This window comes from Notamacropus eugenii, chromosome 1 (assembly GCF_028372415.1).
Source record: "Notamacropus eugenii isolate mMacEug1 chromosome 1, mMacEug1.pri_v2, whole genome shotgun sequence".
NCBI classification, from domain to species: Eukaryota; Metazoa; Chordata; class Mammalia; order Diprotodontia; family Macropodidae; genus Notamacropus; species Notamacropus eugenii.
In genome coordinates this window covers 412,525,931-412,549,912 of record NC_092872.1, presented here as the reverse complement: position 1 = coordinate 412,549,912, position 23,982 = coordinate 412,525,931, and the positions used below count along the sequence as shown (strand labels likewise).

At 40.8% G+C, this 23,982-nt stretch overlaps 1 protein-coding gene and 1 long non-coding RNA gene across 3 annotated transcripts in view; one reads left to right on the top strand and one right to left on the bottom strand.

Moving 5' to 3' along the window:
* LOC140518722 (uncharacterized) overlaps window positions 1–23,044 on the top strand; it is a 58,852-nt gene extending 35,808 nt beyond the window's left edge. For both annotated transcript variants that reach the window (XR_011971997.1, XR_011971996.1), the window contains exons 3-4: window positions 19,833–19,898; window positions 20,282–23,044. This is a non-coding gene — a long non-coding RNA (uncharacterized lncRNA). The remainder of the gene's footprint in view (window positions 1–19,832; window positions 19,899–20,281) is intronic.
* HRH2 (histamine receptor H2) overlaps window positions 6,310–23,982 on the bottom strand; it is a 52,076-nt gene continuing 34,403 nt past the window's right edge. The window contains 3 exon segments of the mRNA XM_072631072.1: window positions 6,310–9,213; window positions 9,216–9,292; window positions 9,295–9,404. Of these exon segments, the coding sequence (XP_072487173.1) occupies window positions 8,974–9,213; window positions 9,216–9,292; window positions 9,295–9,404 (427 nt within the window). The 3' untranslated portion in view covers window positions 6,310–8,973.

Below are 23,982 nucleotides of genomic sequence, written 5' to 3'. Positions count from 1 at the left end.
CTGCAGATGGTAGCAACAAGGAACCTTGATGGGACATGAACTGGCAATGTGACTTTGGTGCTATAGAGTGTGTTGTGTAATGATGGTACAAGAGTGACCTGGATGTGTCATTGAGGAGTAAGAAGTATGCATAATCCTTCCTCTGTCTTGGGGTAGAGCTGAGATGGTGGAGTAGAAGCAGGGATCTGCTAGAGCCCTATCCCCCGAACCCCTCAAAAAACCTGTAAAAAAGACTCTAAGCAAATTTTAGAGCAGAAGAAGAAACAAAATGACAGACTGAAGCAAATTTCCAGCCCAACACAATCTGGAAGGTTGACAAGAAGGGTATATCACACCAGTGGCACAGGATACTTTGGCACCAATGTAGTTGGAGCAGGCCTTAAGGAACTGAATCGCTGGCAGCTGCTGTGGTTTCCAGACTTCTCAAGCCACAGATGGCAAAGACAACTTCTTGTTGTCTGAGAGGGGAAAATGGTCAGCCTCAGCCTCAGCTCCAGGGCAGTGGCAGCCACTGCTAAAGCAGAGGCTGCTTCTGGAGCTCTCCACTTAACAAAGAGTTCAAAAGCCAAGTAATTGGTTGGGAAAATAAGCAAACAGAGGTGGGGGGGAGGTTGAAGAAACAGACTATAGATTCTTACTTTCTCAGTGAAGAGGTATTTTATTCTGTCTTTGCTGATGAGAAAGATCAAAACATACAACTAGTAGAAGACAACAAAGTCAAAGCTCCTGCATCCAAAACCTCCAAGAAAAAATGAATTTGTCTCAGTCCATGGAAGAGCTCAAAAAAAGATTTTGAAAATCAAGTAAGAGAAATAGAGGAAAAATTGGGAAGAGAAATGAGAGTGATACAAGAAAATCACGAAAAATGAGTCAACACCTTGCTAACAGCAATGGCAACAGCAACTAACAATAGCAAAAAATGCTGAAGAAAATAACACCTTTAATATTAGACTAAGACCAATGGCAATAGAAGTCCAAAAAGCCAACGAGGAGAAGAATGCCTTAAAAAGCAGAATGAACCAAATGGAAAAAGAGGTCCAAAAGCTCACTGAAAAATATACATCCTTAAAAATGAGAATGGAGCAAATGGAAGCTAATGACTTTATGAAAATTCAAGAAATTATAAAACAAAGCCAAAAGAATAAAAAAATAGAAGACAATGTGAAGTATCTCACAGGAAAAACAACTGACCTGGAAAATGGATCCAGGAGAGATAATTTAAAAATTAATGGACTACCTGAAAGCCATGATAAAAAAGAGCCTAGACATCATCTTTCAAGAAATGATCAAGGAAATCTGCCCTGATATTCTAGAGCTAGAGGGTAAAATAGAAATGGGAAGAATCCACCAATCACTTCCTGAAAGAGATCCCAAAGAAAAACTCCTAGGAATATTGTAACCAAATTCCAGAGTTCCCAGATCAAGGAGAAAATATTACAAGCAGCCAGAAAGAAACAATTCAGGTACTGTGGAAACACAATCAGAATAACACAAGACTTAGCAGCTTCTACACTAAGGAATCAGAGGGCTTGGAATATGATATTCCAGAGGTCAAAAGAGGTAGGATTAAAACCAAGAATCACTTACCCATCAAAACAGAGTATAACACTTCAGGGAGAAAATTGGACACTCAGTGAAATAAAGCACTTCAAAACATTCTTGTTGAAAGGACCAGAGTTGAATAGAAAATTTGGCTTTCAAATACAAGAATCAAGAGAAGCATGGAAAGGTAAACAGGAAAGCAAAATCATAAGGGACTTATTAAAGTTGAACTGTTTACATTCCCACATAGAAAGATGATATTTGTAACTCATAACACCTTTCTCAGTGTTAGGATAGTTGGAGGGAATATGTATGCATCACTTTCTCAACTCTAGACAATAACAAGACAAGAAATCCAGCCCTGATTTGAAGTGTTTGCTGATTTCCAAGATGTAAATTTCTCAGACTGAAAATTTAACAATCAGTTCTATACAAGTTGACTCCAGCACATCCCAATATAACACACCTTTCCACAGTGAATTAATTTTCTGTGAGCTTCAGAAGATGGAAAGAGTATGAAAGGATGAGTTCTAGCATGAAGGGAAGTTTGTCAATGATTGAAGGGGATTGGAGGGAGGTTTCTAGGGACCTCGAGAAAGAGACCAGGGTTCAAGTGGACAGAAATGAGAGCTTAGGAAGAACTTTTATGGAAAGGAAAGGAGGATTTTGCTTTGGAAGATGGTGACTCTCAATTACATAGACTAGGGGAGCCAGAAGTGAGAAATTCTTAGCCGCAGGAACAGGGTGATATCATTTGGTTGAGGCTCCTACTTTTTTTCAAAGCTTTGTGATGATGGAGGGTGGGTGTAGGTATTTCCTTTTCAAATACAGGACACTTGGGGGCGGTGATAATAGGGATTTCAGGTCAGAGGTCTGGTTCCCTGGGGACTGGGCTGAACTAATATGTAGCACCAACTCTAGGTATATCCTAAGACAGGATATAAGGATGAGGCTCATTCAGAAGATAAATTCATTTAATTCTGTGTCAGGTATGGTGATAGAGGTTCTGGTACTTGTGGTGTTAGGCTGAGTATTGGAGGCTTTGACCCTGGGGGACCATATGAGGCCTTTGCAAGGCCTTTGATGTCATTGGACCTCAGTAAAATGAGGAGACTGGACTAACTGTTTTAAAAAGTTCCTTCCAACTCTAACTACTATGATCTTAAGCTTACTTCTCATGGTGTTGGTGGTAGGGGATATCCAAGTTCCTGTCCCAGTAGTGGGACCAGGGAAGATATGCACAGGAAAAGAACTTCTACATAAAACCTAAGAGTCAGAGAGGAGAAAGGGCTTATCTGTGAATGACCATTACTTCTTTTGGGGCTTTCCAGGCTATTGGGAATTTGCAAAGGAGAAGTAGGTTGATTGGTGATGACTGACTTTGGTGGAACTGTTGCTATGCTGGTGGATCACCCTATCTTTTAGACTCAGAATATTAGAACTAGAATGGATTCTAGGGATCATTTATTCCATCCCCCTCATTTTATTTGGAGCATCTAGATGGAGTAGTTGTGAGGATCAAGTGAATTAACATGTGAAACACTGCAAATCTTAAAGCTACAAATAATACTAGCTATTATTATAATTTTAAAATGCTTTATTGATGTCATTTTCTTACATCATTGTTGTTTCCTAATGACTGATTCATCTTCCCTTTCCCTCTGCCAATAAAACTTTCTCTTATAGCAAATAAGTACAGATAAATAAAACAAATCAATAATTTGGCTATACCTAAAATTGTATACCTTTTCCTACATCTATAGTCTATCACCTCTCTGCTGAGAAACAGGGGGCATATATCACCATTGTTTCTCTGAAGTCATATTGTATGTGGCATTAATCAGAGTTCTTAAATCTTTTAGATTATTTTCCTGTTTATTATCATGGTCAACATGTAATTTGTTCTCCTTTTGGTGCTCGCTTTCTTTAGCATCATTTCATTTGGTCTTCTCCAGTTTCTTTGAATTCTTCATATACCTAATTTCTTATGGCACAATCCACCATGACTGTTGGGGTGTAAGCTCAGTTCTCTCATGAATGGTCTCGGGCAGCTAAAGGTGAGGGCTTCTTGAAACTGCCAAGCTCTCATGAGGCCCCCCAGGGAACAGCTGGGAATTGAGGAGTGAGACATGAGCTATCTTGTTTTCCACCTCTTCTCAGTGGAAACTTGATGGGGAGAGCATCCCACCCTTGAGATTGGTCCGTGGTCTGAGCACACCTGTTGTTAATTGGCTAAGGGGCTGAGAGCGTGCATGGTGTCCACAAGCGAACTAGCAGGGGGAGAGCTTAAATGGGGACAGGAAAGCCTAAGGGTTCCTCTCTCTTTTCCTTGTTCCTCGGGAGGAGAAGGGGGCTCCTGCGGCAGGCTCCTGAGGGGAGCACTAACCCTGCATACTTGGGGGTAGGGTTCCTTTCTCCTCAGGAAGAACTCACCCTGCATGCTGACATGTAGGTAAGATCTGGAATAAAGCCTATAACCTCTGTTTGACTCTGGAAGTCTCTTCTCTTGATATGTTTATCTGGCTAGCCACCGAAGACCTGAGTTAGGTAAGAAGGACCCGGCAGCCCACAGCAGTTAGGCTGGACACATTACATTTATATATCCCAATTTTTGCTCAGCCATTTGACAATTTGTGAGCACCTGTTTTCCTTCCAGTTCTTTGCTACTACAAAAAAATGCTATTATAAATGTTTTATATATATGGGATCTCTTTTTCTGTCTTGGAGCACCTTGAGATATTTGCTTTTTGGTGGTATCCCTGTGTTGAGTCCCCCTCCTTTTATAAAGGGAGAAAGTGAATCTTAAAAAGAGGCTTCTTGCCAGACCTCTAGTTGTATAAAATACTGCAGATGTACAGGAAATACAACTACCTACCAAATTGAGCCCAAACTAAACATGTGAAAATAGATTTGTTGTGTTTTGTGATATTTCTTAAATCTTAACTAAAAATGCTTTTGGAAAATAAATGCTAACAAATTCTGTTAATTTTTTTTATGGCATGTTATAGTGAAATAAAAAGGAAGTAAAAAAAAGAAAAAAAAAGGGTTGAAGAAGAGTCCTTCATCTATTCCATGCTTTCTATCCCTCTGGGATAATTTCCTCATAAATAAAATGGGGAGAATGTTTCCTGCTGTGATAATACTGATAATAGTTGACTTTTTAAATAGACTAAAAATAGACTTTAATGTTTACAAAATACATTAAGCATATTAACTTATTTGAACTACCTTCTGGGCTAGGTGTTGCAAGTAATTATTCTCATCTTATTGATGATTAACCTAAGGTTTAGAGAGAGGAAGTGACTTTCCCAAAGAATATATATTGTAATCCAGATATCCTGAATACAAAATTTTGCGCTTTTTCTATCACACCACAGTTGTCTTAATTCAAAATCTGCCTGGAGCTAAATAGGAAGGCTTGGACCCATAGTGGGAGCACTATTTCTAAGGTCCCATGAATGCATTGGTTGGGATTCTTTTGTGTGACTCTTTGTAAAACTAGGACCTGGGTTCTTCCCTATTATGGAGGGCCAGGAGTTGTTGGGGAGGGGGTCACAAAAAGTGGATCCTCTGCTTGAAATCAAGATCTGCAGAGGGGGAACCATTGCCAGGAAGTGAGACTATGTAGGACTGATCCCTTTCTGTGTTAAGGGACTTCTGTTTGTGGTGCATCACTATTTTCATGAGGGGAAGTTTCTCGGAGAGCAAGGGACCAGTGCCCTCTGTGTATGGGTGAATATTTGCATTTGACACCTTCCAAATGCACAAACCTGGCTGCCTCTTCTAGTCATTAAATAGAAATGAGTCTGTAGTGAGAAAACAGAGAATGCTGGGTACAGAGCATGTCAAGGAGACATCTAGTCTTAGATATTCTCTGTCAGAGCTAGAAGAGACCCTGGAGATCATTTTACAACTATTAGGACTTAGGCCAGAGATGGAGAAGTAAAAGCTGAAAGTCTTAGGCTCAATTCTTCCAAATTTGGAAGGGAGAGAAGCAAACTTTGCCCAGGTGTGGTGATATGGGTGTGCCTGTGTTGCCAAGTCCATGCCTGAGTCCAAGACTAGCTACTTCCCTGGCATTCTTTGTGTCCATGGGTGTTTGTATTGATAGGGGGAGAGGATGTTGGGGGCCTCAGGACCTTGTGGGAATTTCTTAGCTCATCGAGTCTCACTTCCTTATCCTGGTCCTCCTCAATCGCCAAAAATCTTCTTCCCTTCACTTTCTCTCTCAGCCATATGGTGAAGGATGTGGGGGTAGGGCTGTGCTTACAATGTAGTATGTGTGGATGATAACCTTCCAAAGGACCTGGAATGAAGGCAGTTAAAAGTATGCCCAAGGTCCACCCTTATGTGCACCCCTCCCTTAACCAAGTTTTTGGAAGGAAATGGGATGGGTGTGCAGGTTATTGTTTAAATGGGCAAGATAACCTCAAGTCAAGGTCAAAGACTTAGTTAGGCAGGGTAGAACTTAGAGGGTAGAACCAGGAACAGTTCCTGGATGTAGATTTCAGCTTGATAAAAGGAAAGATCTCATAATAATGAGCTGTCCAGCAATGGAATGGTAGTGACAGAGTGAGCTTTGTGTTCCTTAAAGTGTTCAAGTGGAAGCAGTGCGAGCACTTGATGGTGATGTAGGCAGGATTCAGGATTCATATAAGAACTGGACTTAGATAGCCTCAATGATATCTTTCACATCAAAGATTCCATGATTCTATAGGCATCAATAACTGAGAAAAAATACGGAATGCATCTTCCATGCCCTGCATGCTGTTTTCTACAAAAATAAACTCTTTATTAAAATAACAACATGAATTAGTTAATTACTCATATTACAAGGTGGCTAAACATTGAAGTACAACAAGGAACACGATTCAAAGAAGCACAAACACTAGTTCACGCTGGCACCTTCCCTCTCCTTTTAAGCTCACATTTTAATTACTGGTCTCCTTTCTTGTGGTTGGTCAAACTTTTACTTTCTACCTTTTAGCTTTATTTCTCCTCCACTTTCTAATGGTGTCCATCTGGTTTGCAAACCACTATGGCCTCCAAAGCTATGTTTTACCTACCTCTGCTACTTTGAGGTTTTTAGGGCTTTGGATCTTGGCATTCATTCATCCATTCCTCAATCATTTTTTTTTTAAACTTGCCACTTTTTCCAATTAGTTCGTTGTTATAAGTACCTTTGCGTACAACCTTTTACTGCTTGCTTTAAAAGATAATTGGTGCCTAGGAGTGTCTTTTAGTAACAGATGAAAAAAATAATGGAATCTTTTTGTATCATCTTATGCTCAAATGGACCAAAGTGATACTGACCCTTGATAGATTTCAATAATGTTAATTCAACAAACATTTATTAAGCACCCACTGTGTGCAGAGCTTTGTGTTTGTTGCTGGAGAAGATTCAAAGTTTATGAAACATAGTCCCTGCTCTCAAGAAACTCATAGTCAGGGAATAAGATAGCAACACAGATAGGTATAGTATACAAGAATACATGCATCACAGAAGTGCAAACAAAGTGTTCTGTGAGGTTTCAGGGGGAAGGGCATTATTATTAGATTTCCTGGAGGTGGTTTCAAGGATCTTTTGTTGTTGTCTTTGGGATCTCTGGCCTGGTAGTCCTACATTTCTGTTGGCTGTCTGATTTTTCCATTGAATGCTAGTGCTCAGAGGACTCTAGATGCAGTGCAGCCCCCTTAATTTTAATGAAAAGAAACTGATACCTGGAGAAGGGAAGGGAGTCAGAGGTGGAAGAGACCTTAGGATTTCTAGTTCTCCCCACCCCTCCTTGCCTTTTACAGATGTGGGGGCTGGAGCACAGGGTAAGGAAGATATAAATCTGCCCAAGGTCATGTATAGAGTTAGCTGCCATATCCTGGAGGGAGCCTGACCGATCCTCTTGACGGCTAGGTCAGTGATCTTCTCAAAGCTGTCCTGCTTTCTTGATTGCCTCTGACCTGTCATACTTTGTGAACTTTCCTGTTCTCACCAGGCAAGTTTTCCATTTTAAAAAAGGTGCTTTTTCTCAGAAGTTTCATTAATTCTGCCAGTTGGGTAGGTGAGGAAAGTCGGAGGGACCAGGAGAAAGGAAGTGAAGGAGGATTTTTGAGCACATGACCCATTGGATGTACAACTTGCTCAGTCCTCAGTTTTCAACAGTGTTTGAAAACTGAATCCATACTTTCTGGGGGCTTCTCCTTATAAGAACACATTCCATCAGGGCCTCCTCTGCCCTTCCCCTCTATTTTAAAAGAGTATTCTCTTGTAAAATTCAGCAAATGTGAAAGGTTGTTGTGTGTGTATGTGTGTGTGTGTATGTGTATGTGTAGGAAGATCTGGAAGGATCTAATGGAGGCTTGGGGAGTGCTTAGTCCCTTAGCTCCATGCTCTCTACTCATCTAGAAGTTCCTCAATCTGCCACCTCTCATCTAGGCTCTTCATCTCTCATTTTTCATTCCTTTCGCTTGCCACTTCTCTTCACCACTACATCCCCACCCCTACCTCATATCAGCCTCATTTACAACTCTTACTCTGTTTTATTCTCCCACCTCTAACCTCATTTCCCTCATACATATCTCAGATGCTCCTCCTTCTTGAACTGTTACCCCCTAATCCTCTACTTTACCCCTTCCTTCTTGTGTTCCCCCCTCCTAACCCTGCCACTGCACTTATCCAAAGGAAAAATGCTTAGCACAGTTCCTGGCACACAGTACATGCCACATAAATGCTTATTCCCTTCTCCCTTGTCCTTTTTCACATCTCTCACTTCATGTACTCTTTCTCACACCCCTTTCATCCCTCTTACCCTCCTGTCAGCCTCCTTACATTATCCATTTTCTCCCTGAGACTGTAGTCAGTGTGCTGGACATCTCCGGATTCACAATTCTCAGTGTAAGTGTGTGTGTGTGTGTGTGTGTGTGTGTGTGTGTGTGTGTGTGTGTGTGTGTGTGTGTGTGCGCGCGCGCGTATTTTTCAGGACCCTAAACTCTCCTAGAGTCCCCTCTGCCTTCTTAGTTGAACTGTTATAAGGTGGAGCTTCTTCAGCATGAGTGACAAAAAAAGTGTGAATTCCTTCCTTTAGGCTGTGGTTAGATGTGGGTTGAGGTGAGCCACAGGTTCAAGGGGGAGGATAAGTAGAAGTGGCAGGGACAGGAAAGGGAAGGCATTTCAGGGTCCTCCAGGTGCGTCTGTGGTTTAATTCTGGCTGGATGAAGGTTAAAGGAACATTTTATCTTTTTTGCTTCTTTTCTGGGGTTCACAATCTCCCCAAATGACTGACAGGCTTTTTGATGAGTGAGTTCTTTCTCTGTCCCAGCCAGGAGTCAACATGTGCACATGTGCGCACACACATGTTTAGAGACTTACTTCACTATAAGGGGATTCTCATAAACAGTTTTCTGACATCCAGGAATCCTAATTCAGATTCCCAGAGCTCACAGTTTGAAAACTACTGAATCATTGTCCTCCCAGCCTGGTTTATGAATTTGTCTTGAATGTCTCCCAGTCAGACCATAGGAAATAAAAGCCAACAATTCAGAGAGGGATAATGTACTCAGTGAATTGAGAGTGGAGAGATGGTTTTTATGGACCCAGGGGATTGTGTCCTTGGTCACCTGGTTGGTTGGTCTTGGGAATGCTGCCATCACTCGTATGGGAGGGTTTCCAAGAGAGTTCGGTGAGTGATGTCCTCAGTGGTCTGAGAGGTGATGTCCTGAGTGATCTGGGATGGTGGTGTTCTCTGTATGTCAGAAGTCCTCCCCCAGATTCCTCCATTTGTCTCTGGGAGAGGAACTTCAAGCCCCATACATTTTTCCAGCAGGTGAGGATGTTTCTAGAGTTGGAGGTATAGGCCAGAAAAGGCTTCCTGGAGGAGGGATAATAAACACAGTGATCAGTATGGCATTGTCCATATGTCCAGTGTGCCCAGTGTCATTACTTTCTGCCCCCACCCATATCAAAACTCTTCTTCCCCAAAGTGGGAGACGGAAGAGAATTTATAGAATATCAGAATTGGAAGGGACCCTGGAAATCCTCTAGTTGGCTTCTACCTCAATAGAAATCTCCTTAATTACAGTTTTGACAAGTATTCAACAAGCCTTTATCCACAGACCTCTAGAGACAGGGAGCTTACCATGGTACAGTTTGATATAGTGAAAAGATCTCTTCGCTTATCAGAAGACATGGTTCATGAATCTTGGCTCTTACACTTAATGGCAAGTGACAGTCTCTCTAAATCTCAGCTTTGTAAAATGGGGCTAATAGCACTTACAGTATTACACTTATGTAGTTCAGATTACAAAATGGAATTAGATGGATGTTTCATAGCTTTGATCTATTAGTGCATGGATCTCAGACAGGCAACATGCATAGATTCTGAATTGGCTCCTGTAGGAGGGAAGCAGGTAGGATTGCTTTTGGGGAAATTACATCATGTTTTTAATGAGCCCAGGCTCCTCCCTGAGGAGTCCTCTCTTTTTAAAATTTGTTTTTTTAAACAGTGATCTTTTGTAGTCATTTTATAGTTATTGTAGTCATGGAAGTCATGTCATGGAATACATGGAATATAAAGTCACTAAAACACCAAAGCTGCAGGTCCCCTGAAAAACCTTTCAACACCCAACATTGGCTAAGAATTACCCAAGAGGATGTCCTAAAGGGAAATACATCAGGGAAAACAAGGTAGGTCTGTCATGGATCAAGAGTGAGGGTTGACCAGTAGATAGTCTTACTTCCTTGGCATCCATGTAATGTCAAGAGGTCTACAAGTATATGGATATGAATGAGCCAGAGTGGACCACTTGTATTGGATTTATGGAAGGATAAGGGTGAATCAGGATGGGTCCCCTGTATTGGATTTGAGGGAGGACATGGATGAGTCACATAGAAAGGGCAGATAGGGATGGATTGTGAACTCAACCATGGTTGGGAAGTACCACCCATCATAGATCCCTCAGAGTATGAAATAGATAGACTTGCACTACCTAGCTCACAGGGTATTGTGAAGAAGAACTGAGGAAACCTTAAATTACTCCAGAATGACAAGTATATCATGAATGAGGCTGCCCATTTGGCGTTTGGACAGCTCTGATGGTTTAAGAAGTTGTTTCTTCCATTAAACTTAAATCTATGTCTCTGCTCCCTCTATCCAATACTCTTAGTTCTGTTTCCTGGGAGCAGGCAGGACAAGTATAATCGCTCTTTCCCACAGGACAGCTCTTCAGATATTTCAAGAAAGTGATTCTTTCCCTTCCTCTCCATTTTTTTCTCTTTTCAAGGTGAAATACTTTCAATTTCTTTAAACAAACCTTGTCTAGCAAGGTCGGCAGTCCTTCCCCCATCCTACTTTTCCCTTCTCTGGATCAGTTCCAGATTGTGATTGTTCTGCCTAAAATGGGCAACTAATTATATGTGACAGCTCTTTTTATCCTCTGCTTAGCAATCAGGAGGATCCTTAATCAGCTGTGAGTGATCCTATGTTTGCAGAATGAGCTTAATTCAGAGCACCTCAGGGGCACAACAGCAAACGGTGAGTGGAAGCTTAGGCTGAGATTCTAGTGGCCAGGGGTGTCACTATTCTCTCTGAGGGTCATGAGACATCTGGATACCACATAATGGGCTCCTAGGATCTCATGAAGGACATTTAAAACTTGGACAATTTTGACTGAAGGTCAGCCTTTTTATTTGCACAGTTAAAGACCTTACCTTGGGTGATAAAATGGAAAGAACACTCAATCTAGAGTCAGAAGTTTATCTGGAGCCAGAGTTTAGGTCTGGGCTCTGCTTCTTGTTACCTTTGTAACAGTGAATAAATTACTAAAACTCTTTGGGTCTCAGTTTCCTCCTCTGTGAAATGAAAAGGCTGGACTAGATAAGTCCCTTCATGCTCTAAATCCTATGATTATTTCTCAATTTATAGATTTGCAATCTCTTTAAAAAAATAAGCCACTCAAAATATACTTGTAGTACGGATTATGTAGGGCCTGGACTATATAAGATTAGAAAGAAAATAGGGACTGGCATTTAGTAATGATGGAAGCAAGAGAGAAAGGAGATTGGCTAATCAGAGATTTGTTAAAGAAGATTCCTGAACTCTGGAAACTAGCAGTAATAATAACAATAGCCAGCTTTTATATAGCACTTCAAGGTTTGCAAAGTGCTTTATATATTATCTTATTTGATCCTTATAACAATGGGTAGGTGCTATTATTATCCCCATTGACAGAAAAGACTGTAGGGGTCATGTGACTTGCCAAACAGCTGGTAAGTGGCTCAAGAAAAATTGAATTCAGATGTTCTTTACTCTGTGATCAGTCAAGTTCATGGATCACCAGTGTTGTTATTTGCTGGAGAAGGAGGTTAGACCATGCTTGGAATGACGTGTTCAATTTGGGGGCCACATTTTAGACAGGACATTAATACTGTAGAGGATGTGACTTGAATGGTGAGGAAACTGGAGATTATGCCAAATGGGGATTGGTTGAAAGGATTAATGATGCTTACCTTGGAGAAGATGTTTAGTGAGCATATGCCAATAATCTCCAATTATTTGAAAGACTAGAAGGGAATCACCATAGCTCTAGATCTAGATGGCCAGACACCATCTCTACTCCATGTTTCCACTCCCATCATTTTATAGATCAGGAAGCTGAGGTCCAGGGAAGATAAGAGACTTTGCCAAAGTCACACAGACATTTAATGTCAGAGAATGGACTTGAATCTATGTCCATGGACCCAGGAGCCAGTGCCTTCTTTTTTTCTTTTTCCTGTAACACACTGTTGCTTTAATAGAAAGGAAATTAGATGTGTTCTGCTTAGATCCAGGAGGAAGAATTAGGAAATTGCAGAAAGATTTTGATTCACTGTGAGGAAAGACTTCCTAACAATTTTGTTGTTGTTCAGTCACTTCAGTTATGTCTGACTCTTTGTGACTCAATTTGGGATTTTCTTGGTATGGATACCAGACTGATTTGTCATTTCTTTCTCTAACTCATTTTAGAGATGAGGAAACTGAGGTAAATGGGGTTAAGTAACTTGTTCAGGGTCCCACAGCTAGTAAATATTTGAAGCCAGATATGAAGTCAGGAAGATGAGTCTTTCTGACTTCAGGCTGACACTTTACCCCCTGAGCACAGCTTAGCTACCCCTCCTAACAATTAGAGCTGTCCAAAAGAAAGCTGGGCAGTCTTCTGAAGGAGTGAGAGGCTTATAGCCTTCTCCTTATAGCTGGTGGTCTTCTAGGAGATGCTGGGTGATTAATTGCCTGGGACACTGTAGAGGAGATTCCTGCTCAGCGCAGAATAGGACTCAGTGGACCCCATGGTCTGTTCAGATTCCAGGAGTATGTGATTCTGTGGTTCAGAATTATGGATCTATAAATTGGGGTTTATAATAGGAGGGTGTTGGTAATAAAGTACTTTGTCAGCCTTAAAGAGCTACAAAAATGAGAATCACCATTATTTTGCTATTTGAGAACAAGCCCAAGATCAGGTAAGCTCTGCTTGTTGACCAAATAGCTCTTTGATATTGCTCTAAGGCTGAGGAACCTTGGGAAGGACAGAGCATTACTGAGGATAGGGCTCCACATAGGTCCTATGTAGACCAGTCTGATCTGCACTGTCAACTTAGTGAAAGGAATCTGGGGCCCCTTATTTCAGGCATTGTCCACTATGCTTTACTGCAAGGTAGACCTGGAAAGAGTGTGGTTGGTTCAGTGTAGTCATTTCCTGTACCTGGCACCATGACTGAAATCCTACATTCTTTGGAGGGTGACAGAATAGGATCATCTTTGTCTGCAAAAATTTTGAGTAAAGGCATCACCTAACTAAACAGAAAAGTATATTTCCATTTCATATGACAATTCATTAAATGCTTCACAGAATCACAGAATATTAGAACTAGAAAGGACCCTTGCATGTCACATAGTTTAAGTTCCTCCTTTTACAGATGAGGAAACTAAAACCCAAAGAGGTAAAGTCAACTTAATGATGAGAGGAGATAATTTTTACTCTTTTCTAGATTTGCATGCCCCCATGATGCATGCACCCATAATATCTCCAGATACTCACCAAAGAGCCCCGCTTCTGCCTTTCCTGTTTCCAGTTGTAAGTCTAAGCATGGCCTTAACCTCAAACGAATTAGGAAAGGACTGGGATTTTCTACACCCGGACTCATGGAGACTTAGGAAACTGTCCAGAGCTAGAAAAGGTTAAATGGCAGACAAAAAAATTAAATTGATCAGGGATCCATTGCATAACTTGAATTTCAAAGACCTTGTTTATGGTGCCCAAACCTCAATGGACCATTTGAAAAAAAAAATTAGCGGCTTCCTATTGTCAAAGGAACCATACTCTTACTCTTTTGCTGGCATTCTAAATTCTCTCTGACCTCAAACCACTGTCCATGTCTAGCATTATCTCATACCATTCCCCTCCATACACTCTAACAAGTGCAGTAGCATGTAACTTTCCCTTCTCTGAATGTGCATTGTATCTTCAAACGTTTGCTCAGTCTGTTAGATGCGGCTAGGTGAGATGATGGAGAGAGCACTGGAGTTGGAGTCAGGACCCAGGAGCCAGTATCTTCTTTTTTTCTTTTTCCTGTAACACACTGTTGCTTTGATAGAAAGGAAATTCTAATTTCTGCTTAGATCCAGGAGGAAGAATTAGGAAGTTGCAGTTTGAATTCTGCCTCAGATATTAGCAGAATGACACTAGGAAAGTCATTTAAGCTCTCATTAACTGTTTCCTTATCTCTAACATGGAGATAACAGTGATATCTGCACACAGGGTTGTTGAAGATCAAATGCGATAATATATGTAAACATGCTTTGCAAAACAAACAGATAAACAAATGCAAACTATTATTATTAATTAGTATTCTCTATTCCCATTTCAGGAGTAGCTAGATAGTTTAGTGGATAGAGTGCTGGATCTGGAGTCAGGAAGGCTCATCTTCCTGAGTTCAAATCTGGCCTCAGATACTTACTGTGTGACCCTAGGCAAGTCACTCAACCCCCTTTTCCTCAATTTCCTTCTCTGTAAAATGAGTTGGAGAAGGAAATGTCAAACCACTCTAGTGTCTTTGCTAAGAAGACCCTAAGTGGGGTCACAATGAGTCAGACATAACAGAGAAAATGACTTTAACAACAAGAATAAGATGCAGAAGATGTCAGAAAAAAGATACAAGGACTTTCATGAACTTGAAGCTCAGAAGCTTATGAGTCAACAATGTGGATTCGCAGTCAGAAAATCTAATGTGATCTTTCATCAGGCATGGCATCCAGAATGAGGGAATTGATAGTTCTGTCATACTCTTGTCAGCCTATATCTGCTGTACCGACTTCCAGACTTCTCTATACTATATTTTGCAAAGGAGATTTGTAACTAGGAATATGCCCACCCAGAGGAGGGTTGCCAGGATGATGCAGATCCTTAAGATCATGCTTTGTCAGGATCACTTAAGGAAACTAGGATTTTTAGCCTGGAAAAGAGATTGGGGGGAGAGTGACATGACAGTTGTCTTCAAGCATTTTAAGGTTTGTCCCGTGGAAGGGGGATTAGACTTGTTCTTCTTCCAAGGGTGGGGAACTTGCTACAGGTTTCCCACCTCTGAGAAGGTAGAACTAGGAGCAATGGATGGATGCTGAAGAGACACATCTATTGTTCAGTCATCTGGGCAAAGATAATAGAGTGGTTCACCATTTTCTTCTCCATTTTTTTTTACAGATGAGGAAACTGAGACAAACAGTGTTAAGTGACTTGCTCAAGGTCACACAGCTTCTAAGTGTCTGAGGCCAGATTTGAACTCAGGAAGATGAGTTATCCTGACTCCAGGCCCCATACTCTATCCATTACTGCTACCTAGCTCCCATGAAGAGAGATACATCTAGGCTCAAAGTAAGGAAAAACGTCCAAACAAGTAGAACTACCTGTAGGTGAGATGAGCTGCCTTGGGACACAGTTCATTCCAGATGTCTTCAAGCAAAGGAGCAATAACTACTTTTTGAGTATTTTGTAGAGCAGTCCTGTTCAGGCATGGATTGGGCTAAATTCTGTGATTCTTCGCCTTGCCCAATCTATCACAAAGGGTTGTTATGAAGGAAGTGCTTGTAAACCTCAAAAATTACCATATATATGAGAGGAAGCAGAGGTTTTAAGCCTGGGATATGGAAACTTGATTTTTGCATATTTTGAAAACTATATTTCAGTAGAATTGTTTTCCTTTGTAATATTATGTATTCTATTTTATACATTTAAATATGTAGGCTTCACTAGACTGCTGGAGGGGTTTAGGACTCCTTTCCCCCTCCAAAAGGTTAAGAATTAGAAAAAAGGTTAAGAATTAAGGGCTGATCTTAGAATTAGGAAGAACTTGGTTTAAGTCCTTCCTCTGACACATACTGGCTATCTGACCATGGACAAGTTCCTTTATTCCCAGGCACTCAGTGCCTTAAGTTAGAGGAGTTAGAAGACACTTGCTCATCTGAATTTGTGGTGGAAATTTCCACAAAGCAGGCAGTGCTAACACATATGAAACCACAGGTCTGCACCAAAACAAATATATGCACTTTTATTAATATTCTTTATTCAGGTCCTTCCCCGAAGTTTTATTGTGGCTTTGGGATTACCTTGAACTTGAAAGGGCTCTGCCATATAAAGTAAAATCTGGCAAATTTGATCAAGCTTGAAAGACTTTCAGTATGGGTTCAGTGATATGTATCTGTAGTCCAAGAACAGACTAGATAAGAATGGAGAGGCTTGTCACTGGAGGGAAGTCCCTTAAGTTTTTTAGCCTAAAATCTCCTGAGACATCATCAGACAAGGAATGAGGGGTATTTAGCATTTGCATTAGTTAGGAGGTCACTTACACGGTGACTTTGTAGATCCTTAAGGTCCTAAAGTTATTCCTACTCTTCTGACTTTCAAGGATTGTTGATCTATCAGAGGCTTTTCTCCCTTATACTGTGCTGATTCCTGTGAGTATAGTTGAATTAGGGGTTCAGAGGAGCTCACATCTTGGTTTCTATTTCGAAAGAAGGATGCTTAATGGGAAATTCAGGACCATCCAGAAAGGATATCCTGGGTCAACCATCTTGGCCATGGGCACTGAGCTGAGGATGGTACAAAAGCAAACCCAGCACATGTCCAGGTCAAATGGTCCAGGGAAGATCATTTGCTAGAGGGTCTGGACTCTTTGTAGTGTGGGGGTAGGTTAGTGGTGCTTCCTGGAGCTTGCGGGTAGTGGGAACATCTGTGGGAGTCAGATCAATTCCTCTAATTCATGGTTCCTCTTAAGTATATCCCAGAAAGTGAGTCTCAGGGACCCAGAGTACTTCATTTTTCATCAATATAGGAAGTGATTCTGTATTTCTGTGAAGTGGATGGGTCTGCTGAGGAAGAGAGGGGGTGGTGAGGAGGACTCTCTTAGATAAAAGCAGTAGTGGGCTCAGTTTTGTAGCATAATGAGATGTTCAGCTCTATTTTAAGTGCGGGTTCTTCATCTCCCATATGTGCTACCACCCTAACTTCATGGTGGTCTTATGGAAAGAACCCTGGACAGGGAGGTGGGGGATCTGGCTTCTATTCTGACTCTACTGCTCACTTCCACGGTGTCCTTGGCAAGTCACTTAACCTCTCTGAGCCTCAGTTTCCTCAATTGTGAAATGAGGGTGCTGATGGTATACTAGATGATCTGTACTATTCTTTCCTGCTTTAAATCTATGATCCTTTGCCTGGGTGACCTCTAAGGTCCCAGTTCTAAATATATGACCTGATCAATAGAAGCCAGTGGCACTAGCTTTCTGTGTTTTGTCTCTGCTCTGAGGCTATGAATCTGGTAACAATAGAAAGCTTACCAGTTTTGTAGTCAGAAATTGATGTTTACTACCTGTGTGCCAATGAGCAAATACCTTGTCCTCTTTAGTGCCCAGTTTCTCTATCTCTCAAGTGAGGGGATTGGACTAGGCCCCTTCCAGTTCCACCAGCCTTTCTTCATTTGTGGACTTTAACATTCTCTCAACTTCGAGTGCTCTCCCTGACCTTCAGCAATTTCTTCCTATTTATTTTGTATCTAGTGAATATATGTTTATTTTTGTACATGTTTTCTCCCTTATTGAGTGTAAACTCTTTGAGTTAAAGGCTGTCACACTTTTTGTATCTCTAGCACCCAGAACAGTGGAGGACACACAGCTGGGGCTTAGTCACTCAACCAATCAACAAGTATTGAAGTTCTGGAAATACAAATGGAAAAGAATGATCCCTACTTTGAAAGAACTTACTTTTTAAACTGCTTACTATGTTTTCTGATCAATGAAATATTTGCATCTTCCAGCTCTGCCCTTTCTATGCTCTGTGTCCTAAGGTCCTTTCTAGCTATAAGTTCCTATGAAAATTCATGATTATACAACTACATTCAACTGGTCTTACAAGGTCAGAAGAAGGCTGAAACCACTGAGTTGATAAAGTAATGGCTAACATGGACTACCATGTTTTTAATTCCAAGAGCTACCTGAGCAAGCCCTCTAAGTGGATGGGTGGGAATGCAGTTTCTGCTCTCTAACTGTGATCTAAGTGCCTGTCTGTTTCTCCAGGATAGAACAGACTCTCAACTATCTCTCTCTAATGCATGTTGTGTGTGTGTGTATGTGTGTGTATGTATGTGAACAAATCTCCACTACTACCTTCCTCTCTCTCCTAACTCTCCCTGGGGAGCTATTCTCCAATGGAAACACTGGGTCTCTGGAGCTGCCAGCGTTTAACTAAGAAATAGTCAAAGACTCTTAAGTTGGCATTCCCAGACAAGGAGGGGAGTCAACATTCAGAGTAGTACCCCACCCCAGCCTTGGTTCTTCCTGAGGTCTTCTTTCTTCTAGGCAGGGATTATTAACCTTTTTTAGTATGGTGAAACTCTTGGGCAATCTGATGAAGTCATGGACCTTTTCTCAGAATAAAGCTTTTAAATGCATAAAATAAAATGCATAGCGTTACAAAGGCAATTAAAATTACAATTATAATGAATTACTGTTATTAAAATATTAAAAAGTCCAAATTCATTGATCCCTTGCAATCTGTCCAAGGACATGCAAAGTTAAGAACGCTTGACTTAAGGTTTCCCTTTCCTGTATCTGCTGGGGGGCCAGTGATCTATCATCTTCTTTCCGTAGCTTTATATGGAAAGAAATAGCCTGGCCCAGCTAGAACTGATGGTAACAGAAGAGGGATCAGCACCTACAGAGAATCACAGGCAGGAGTGTGCTGGAGTCAGTTCTAACTGGTTTTTGAGCTAGTGGTTAAATTTTCATTATGAACATTTACACCTAAGAAATCAACAAAGGGCTAGGGTTAGAACTGGTTACAATCAGGGCTTGATTTATTGTTTTGTTGATTGTCTAGACTTAGGAAACTGTTAATAATGAAAATTAAATTTAAAAATGCTCATACTCCTCCCCCCCCCATATAAAAAAAACCAAACATTTCCCATTTATTGCCCTACAAACTTTGCTTGAGCTCAGCAAGAATGTAGTAGAAGGTTCAGGGAATGAAATCATCACCAGACTGGGGGCCTAGTGACTATCGGCTAACATCATCATCATCATCATCGACACCAACACCAACAATAGTCAATTATATAGTGCTTTAAGTTTTGCAAAGTACTTCAGATCCATTATCTCACTTGAGCTTTATAACACCCTGGGATCGGAATTTAAATTTATGAAGGCCTTAGTCATTATCTAATCCAATGCCCAGGAATGAGGAAACCCAAAGAGATTAAATAATCTGCCCAGAGTCAGATAAATTGTAATCAACAGAGTTGAAATTTGGATCCTGGTCCTCTGACTACACAACTGATTGGTTCAAGATTGAGTCAAGATGTGTGCCTGCCTCTTGTCTGAGGAATAGTTTAGCCATATGTGTTAAGGTTCGTCACCAGAGTTGGCTACCAGGAAATGAGTCTTTTGACCGTAGAAAGTCATTGAGATCTGTCTATTAAGGCATCCTGGATCCATCTATCCCCTTTTTGTTTTCTTTCTGTCTATAAACATAGCTCAAATAGACACTCTTGCTATTTTTAACCAGTTTCCCTTAGCCTAATCTATCCAATGTACGATTGCTATGTATGTGAATGCTTCAAGCAATGTCATCTCTGTGGGACCTCTTTACGCTGTCCCAGATCACAACTTTTCCATTCATTATTAGTAGATAGTTTATCTGGTTATTGACCACTACTAATTATTGACTAGTCCTAGTTGTTGACAATGCCACTGTTTTCAAGAGTCTGAATTTTGTCTGCACAGGTTGTAAACTCTCCTGGAAGGGGTTGAGTCTTCTCCAGTCTCTTAACAATAATAATGGTAATCACGGTAAGGATAATATTTCTAACATGTTCTAACCTATACGCAGTTCTTTCCTCATTCTGGGTCTATGAAATAGACCCAGCATTATTATCATCATTTTACAAATGAAGAAATAAGAGATAAAGTGGTTAAACCAGGATGACATAGTCCACAAGTGTTGGTGTGAAGACCTGGTCTGTTCCTAGAGTGTTCTATCTTATGAACTCAGACTTCCGAGCCCAGTGCTCTTTCTGCTGGACTGTACAACCTTCTTATTCCGTCTTTAAGATTTAGAATAGAGTGGGGGACACATGAACAGCCAATAAAAGACAACCTAGCTCCCCTGTTTTATGATTACTGAAAACTTTATCTAATTGTTTGTTTGTTTGCTTGCTTTCTGACTTTTCCAGAGGAAGAAACTGGCCTCCAAGAGGCAGACTGACTTCGTCAGTGGCAGAGATGAGACCTGAACCTGAAGCTTCTGGCTTTGCAACAGCAAGCTTCTGGAAAGCTGGGTCAGGACAACCATAATTAGTCAAACAGGCAAGGCTTTTGATCACAGAATCTCAGAACCCCAAAAGTCCTGAGGACTCCTCAAGCCCAGACCACTGCTCTTGAATTTATAGTTTTTGCCTTTTTAGTCCAGGCCCCACTGCCTCTCAGTGGACCAGAACCCCAAAGAGTTGGCCCATTCTGGGTCCAGGGCAATCCTCTGAAAGTAAGTTCTCCTGGGGATCCTCACTCCTCACGCCCATGGGCTGATGGTGATAAGGCTCAAGAATGAACTCATTGTTCTGTGCTCTACTGAATGGGTACACGTTATCAGTCAGGAGGGAAGCCAGGAACCAGGCTTATCAAGTTGAGTCAGAGACTTCAAATAGCTTGTTTTGTCTTCCTCCCTTTCTCCAGGTTGCTGCCTGACCTTCTCAGTGGTGGAGGCTAGCTCTCCCTTGCTCCTTCAGCAGACTCCAATGTAGGACCAAGATGAACGGTCCATTATCATAATTATCATCAATAGTAATGTTAGCTTTTACAGTGTTTCAAACTTTATAAAACTCTTCCTTTCCAATAATCCCGTGAGGCAGGTAGTTAGCATGAGCATTATGATTGCCTTTTATAGAAATGGAAACAGAAGTCCAGAGAAAGCAAATGAGTTGCTCACAGTCACATAGCTAGTTTAAGTGATGGGCAATACAAGTTGGTGCCACGTCTCTAGAATTCAAGTATGGTGTTCCTTATGCTCTGTTGGTCTGCCTTTCTAAGTTTCCTACATTTGGGTTGGACTCAGTGCTAGACTTTCTTCGGTTGAGAGCATGGTGTAGTACTGGATTTGGAAGCAGAGCACTTAGTATAAAATTCTCTGCCATTTTTCCTATCTGGGTAACTATGACATTCCCTCTATCAGAACAGTTGTAAAATGAAAGGGTTTGATTAGATTAGATTAGATCAAACACCTCTTTACTGCGGTCTACAGCACTCCTGAGTACTGCTTGAACCAGATTAAAATGTAATTAGGAAATATTTTGCAAACTGAAAATATAATAGAGCATAGATAATGTTAATATGTGGTTTTCTAAGTCAATATACAGTCAGCAGGGCCACTTAAATATGGTTTAGTGGCCCCTGTTTCTATTTGAGTTTGACACTACTGAACTAGATGACACTGAATATTCCTTCTGTCTCTAAATCTGTAATGCTGTGATTTGAGGGCCTTCTTACAGAGACACATTCAAAATGCCCTGATGTACTATTTTCCTTCCAGGTTCCTTCAGAAATCATCCAGGCCTATCCTCTTATTGTACAGATCAGGAGACAGAGATAAGATGACTTGTCAAAGGTCACTGTCAGTAAGGAACAGGATTGGCATTTGAACCTGACTTCTGACTCCAAGTCTTTCCATCTGTTTCTTTCCTCCCAGTCTATAACACACATATGGCATAACTTAGTACCATGTGGATTTGTGTATGTCAGATTGAATCATGGCCCCAAGACATAGCTAGGCTGGTTGGTCTTGTTGGCCAAGTAGTCATGTGGGGTGCTTACTCTCATAGAAGTCAGTCAATTGTCGGGGGGAGTGGAGGAAGCCCTGGCTTGGGAATTAGAAGACAAACTCTCTCCTAGTTTCTTCCACTAACTTTCCATCTGATTTCTTCTCTCTAGGCTTTGAATTTTCCCCTGCACAAGGAGGGGGTTAATTACTCTAGATCAGTCTAAGTTTCCTCCCAGTGCTAATGCTCTAGGAGTCAAAGGTCCCTCAGCACCAGCTTGTCTTTATTCTATGAAGGCGTTAATTTCTGATGTGGTCCTTAGCTCCCTCTTCACTTGGCACAGCAGGTGGCAGGGCTGTCAGCACAGATGGGTTGGTAGTTGGCGGGATCTCTTGGGTAGCAGTTGTTTGCGCATAAGTAATGCGTGCCTATGCTCACGACTCTTTTATGGCCTCACAAGTCTCTTGGCTGGAGGTTCGAATACCTACTTGGGAGAGACCCTAATAACTGGCTGGGTAGCTTTCAGAACCTCTCAGTTTTCTGGAAAATGAGGACAAGCACACTAATATAGAGCAGATATCAATTAAGGGACATTAGAGTATAAAACATAGAATTTAAGATGTAGACTATCAGAAGTAGAACAGACCTTAGAACATAGGATGTTAGAGCAGTAATGGAACTTAGAATTGTGGAATATAGAACACAAGAGATAGAAGGGACTTTTGGATACATGATATTGGAGATATAGGAGACTATAGAATGTCTGAGATGGGAAAGGTTTTAGAAATTGTTTTCTGCATCATTGGAGAGAAAGCCTGCATTGACGAGAGTATTAGAATATGATGTGTATTTTTATGTAATAATAACCTCCAATGTCTTCTTTACATTTTATGTTCTATGTCATAAAATATAGATTATATATAATATAATCTTATATTATATAATGAGATAATATATAAAAATATATAATAATAGAGTGTGTTATTTAGAACAAAGTTTTCAAACATGTGGCCCACAACACTCTCAAATGTGACCTGAACCAGATTAAAATATAATAGAGAAATATTTAACAGAATAAATAAAAATAAAAAAAAACAGATAATGTTACTATGCAATTCTCTAAGCCAATATGCAGTTTCCAGGTATCCTTATCTATGGTTTAGTGGCTTCTGTTTCTACTTGAGTTTGATACCCTTGATTTAGAATTTAATAATAATATAATTTACAATTCAGTATAACACTTCTAATTCTAATATAATACAATGTTATGTCCTTTCTGTGTGTCAAATTCCTTGTCTGTGAAATCAGACTTCTAGTACCTGAACCTACCCATCTCACAAATTTATTGTGAGATTGGCCACTTCTCAAAATAATGGGAATATCTTGGTTTGTGTGCAGAGTTGGGAGCAATCTTAGAGGTCATTTAGTTCAATCTCCCATTTTACAGATGGGAAAAATGAGATGCGGGGAGGTTAAATGATTTGGCCAAGATTACACAAATAGTTTAAGTTTGGGACGTTGACCCAGGTCCTCCAACTCTGAATTCAACATTTTTCTCCCAACTACAATAAGCTCTCCAAAATTGCAACCTATCTAGCAACATAGGAACAGGGCCACAGACTTTGAATCAGATGCCAAGGAGCAAGGGTTCCGATTCTTCTATTTACAACTGATGCAACCTTGGGCAAGTCACAACTTCCCTCGAGCTCATTTTCCATCTCTGTCAAACAAAAGAGGGAGGGATTGCTTTAGAGATCTCTAACTTTCTTCCAACTCTGAAACTGATTTTGTGACATGAAACCACCTACCAGAGAAGCTGCAATCTGAACTGGAGGAAGTATCAAGGCTCTTTTGGTAATATGGACATCTCTTTTTTATATTTCTTTTGAAAACTGAAACTTATAAAGCACCAAGGAGTTCCTGAAACTTTTGCAACTCTGAGCTTGTTTTTCCTGTGCCTACCAGAAGGGCATCATAGATGCCTTGAAGCAATAACTCTACCAGGAATTCTAAACCAGAAAAAGGATTTCCCATGATGGCAGCTGTTTCTTTCCCCTTGCTTGCTGAGCTGAGCATCAAAACTGTCAGATTTAAATGTCTTTCTGTTTATTCAGCCCAGAAAA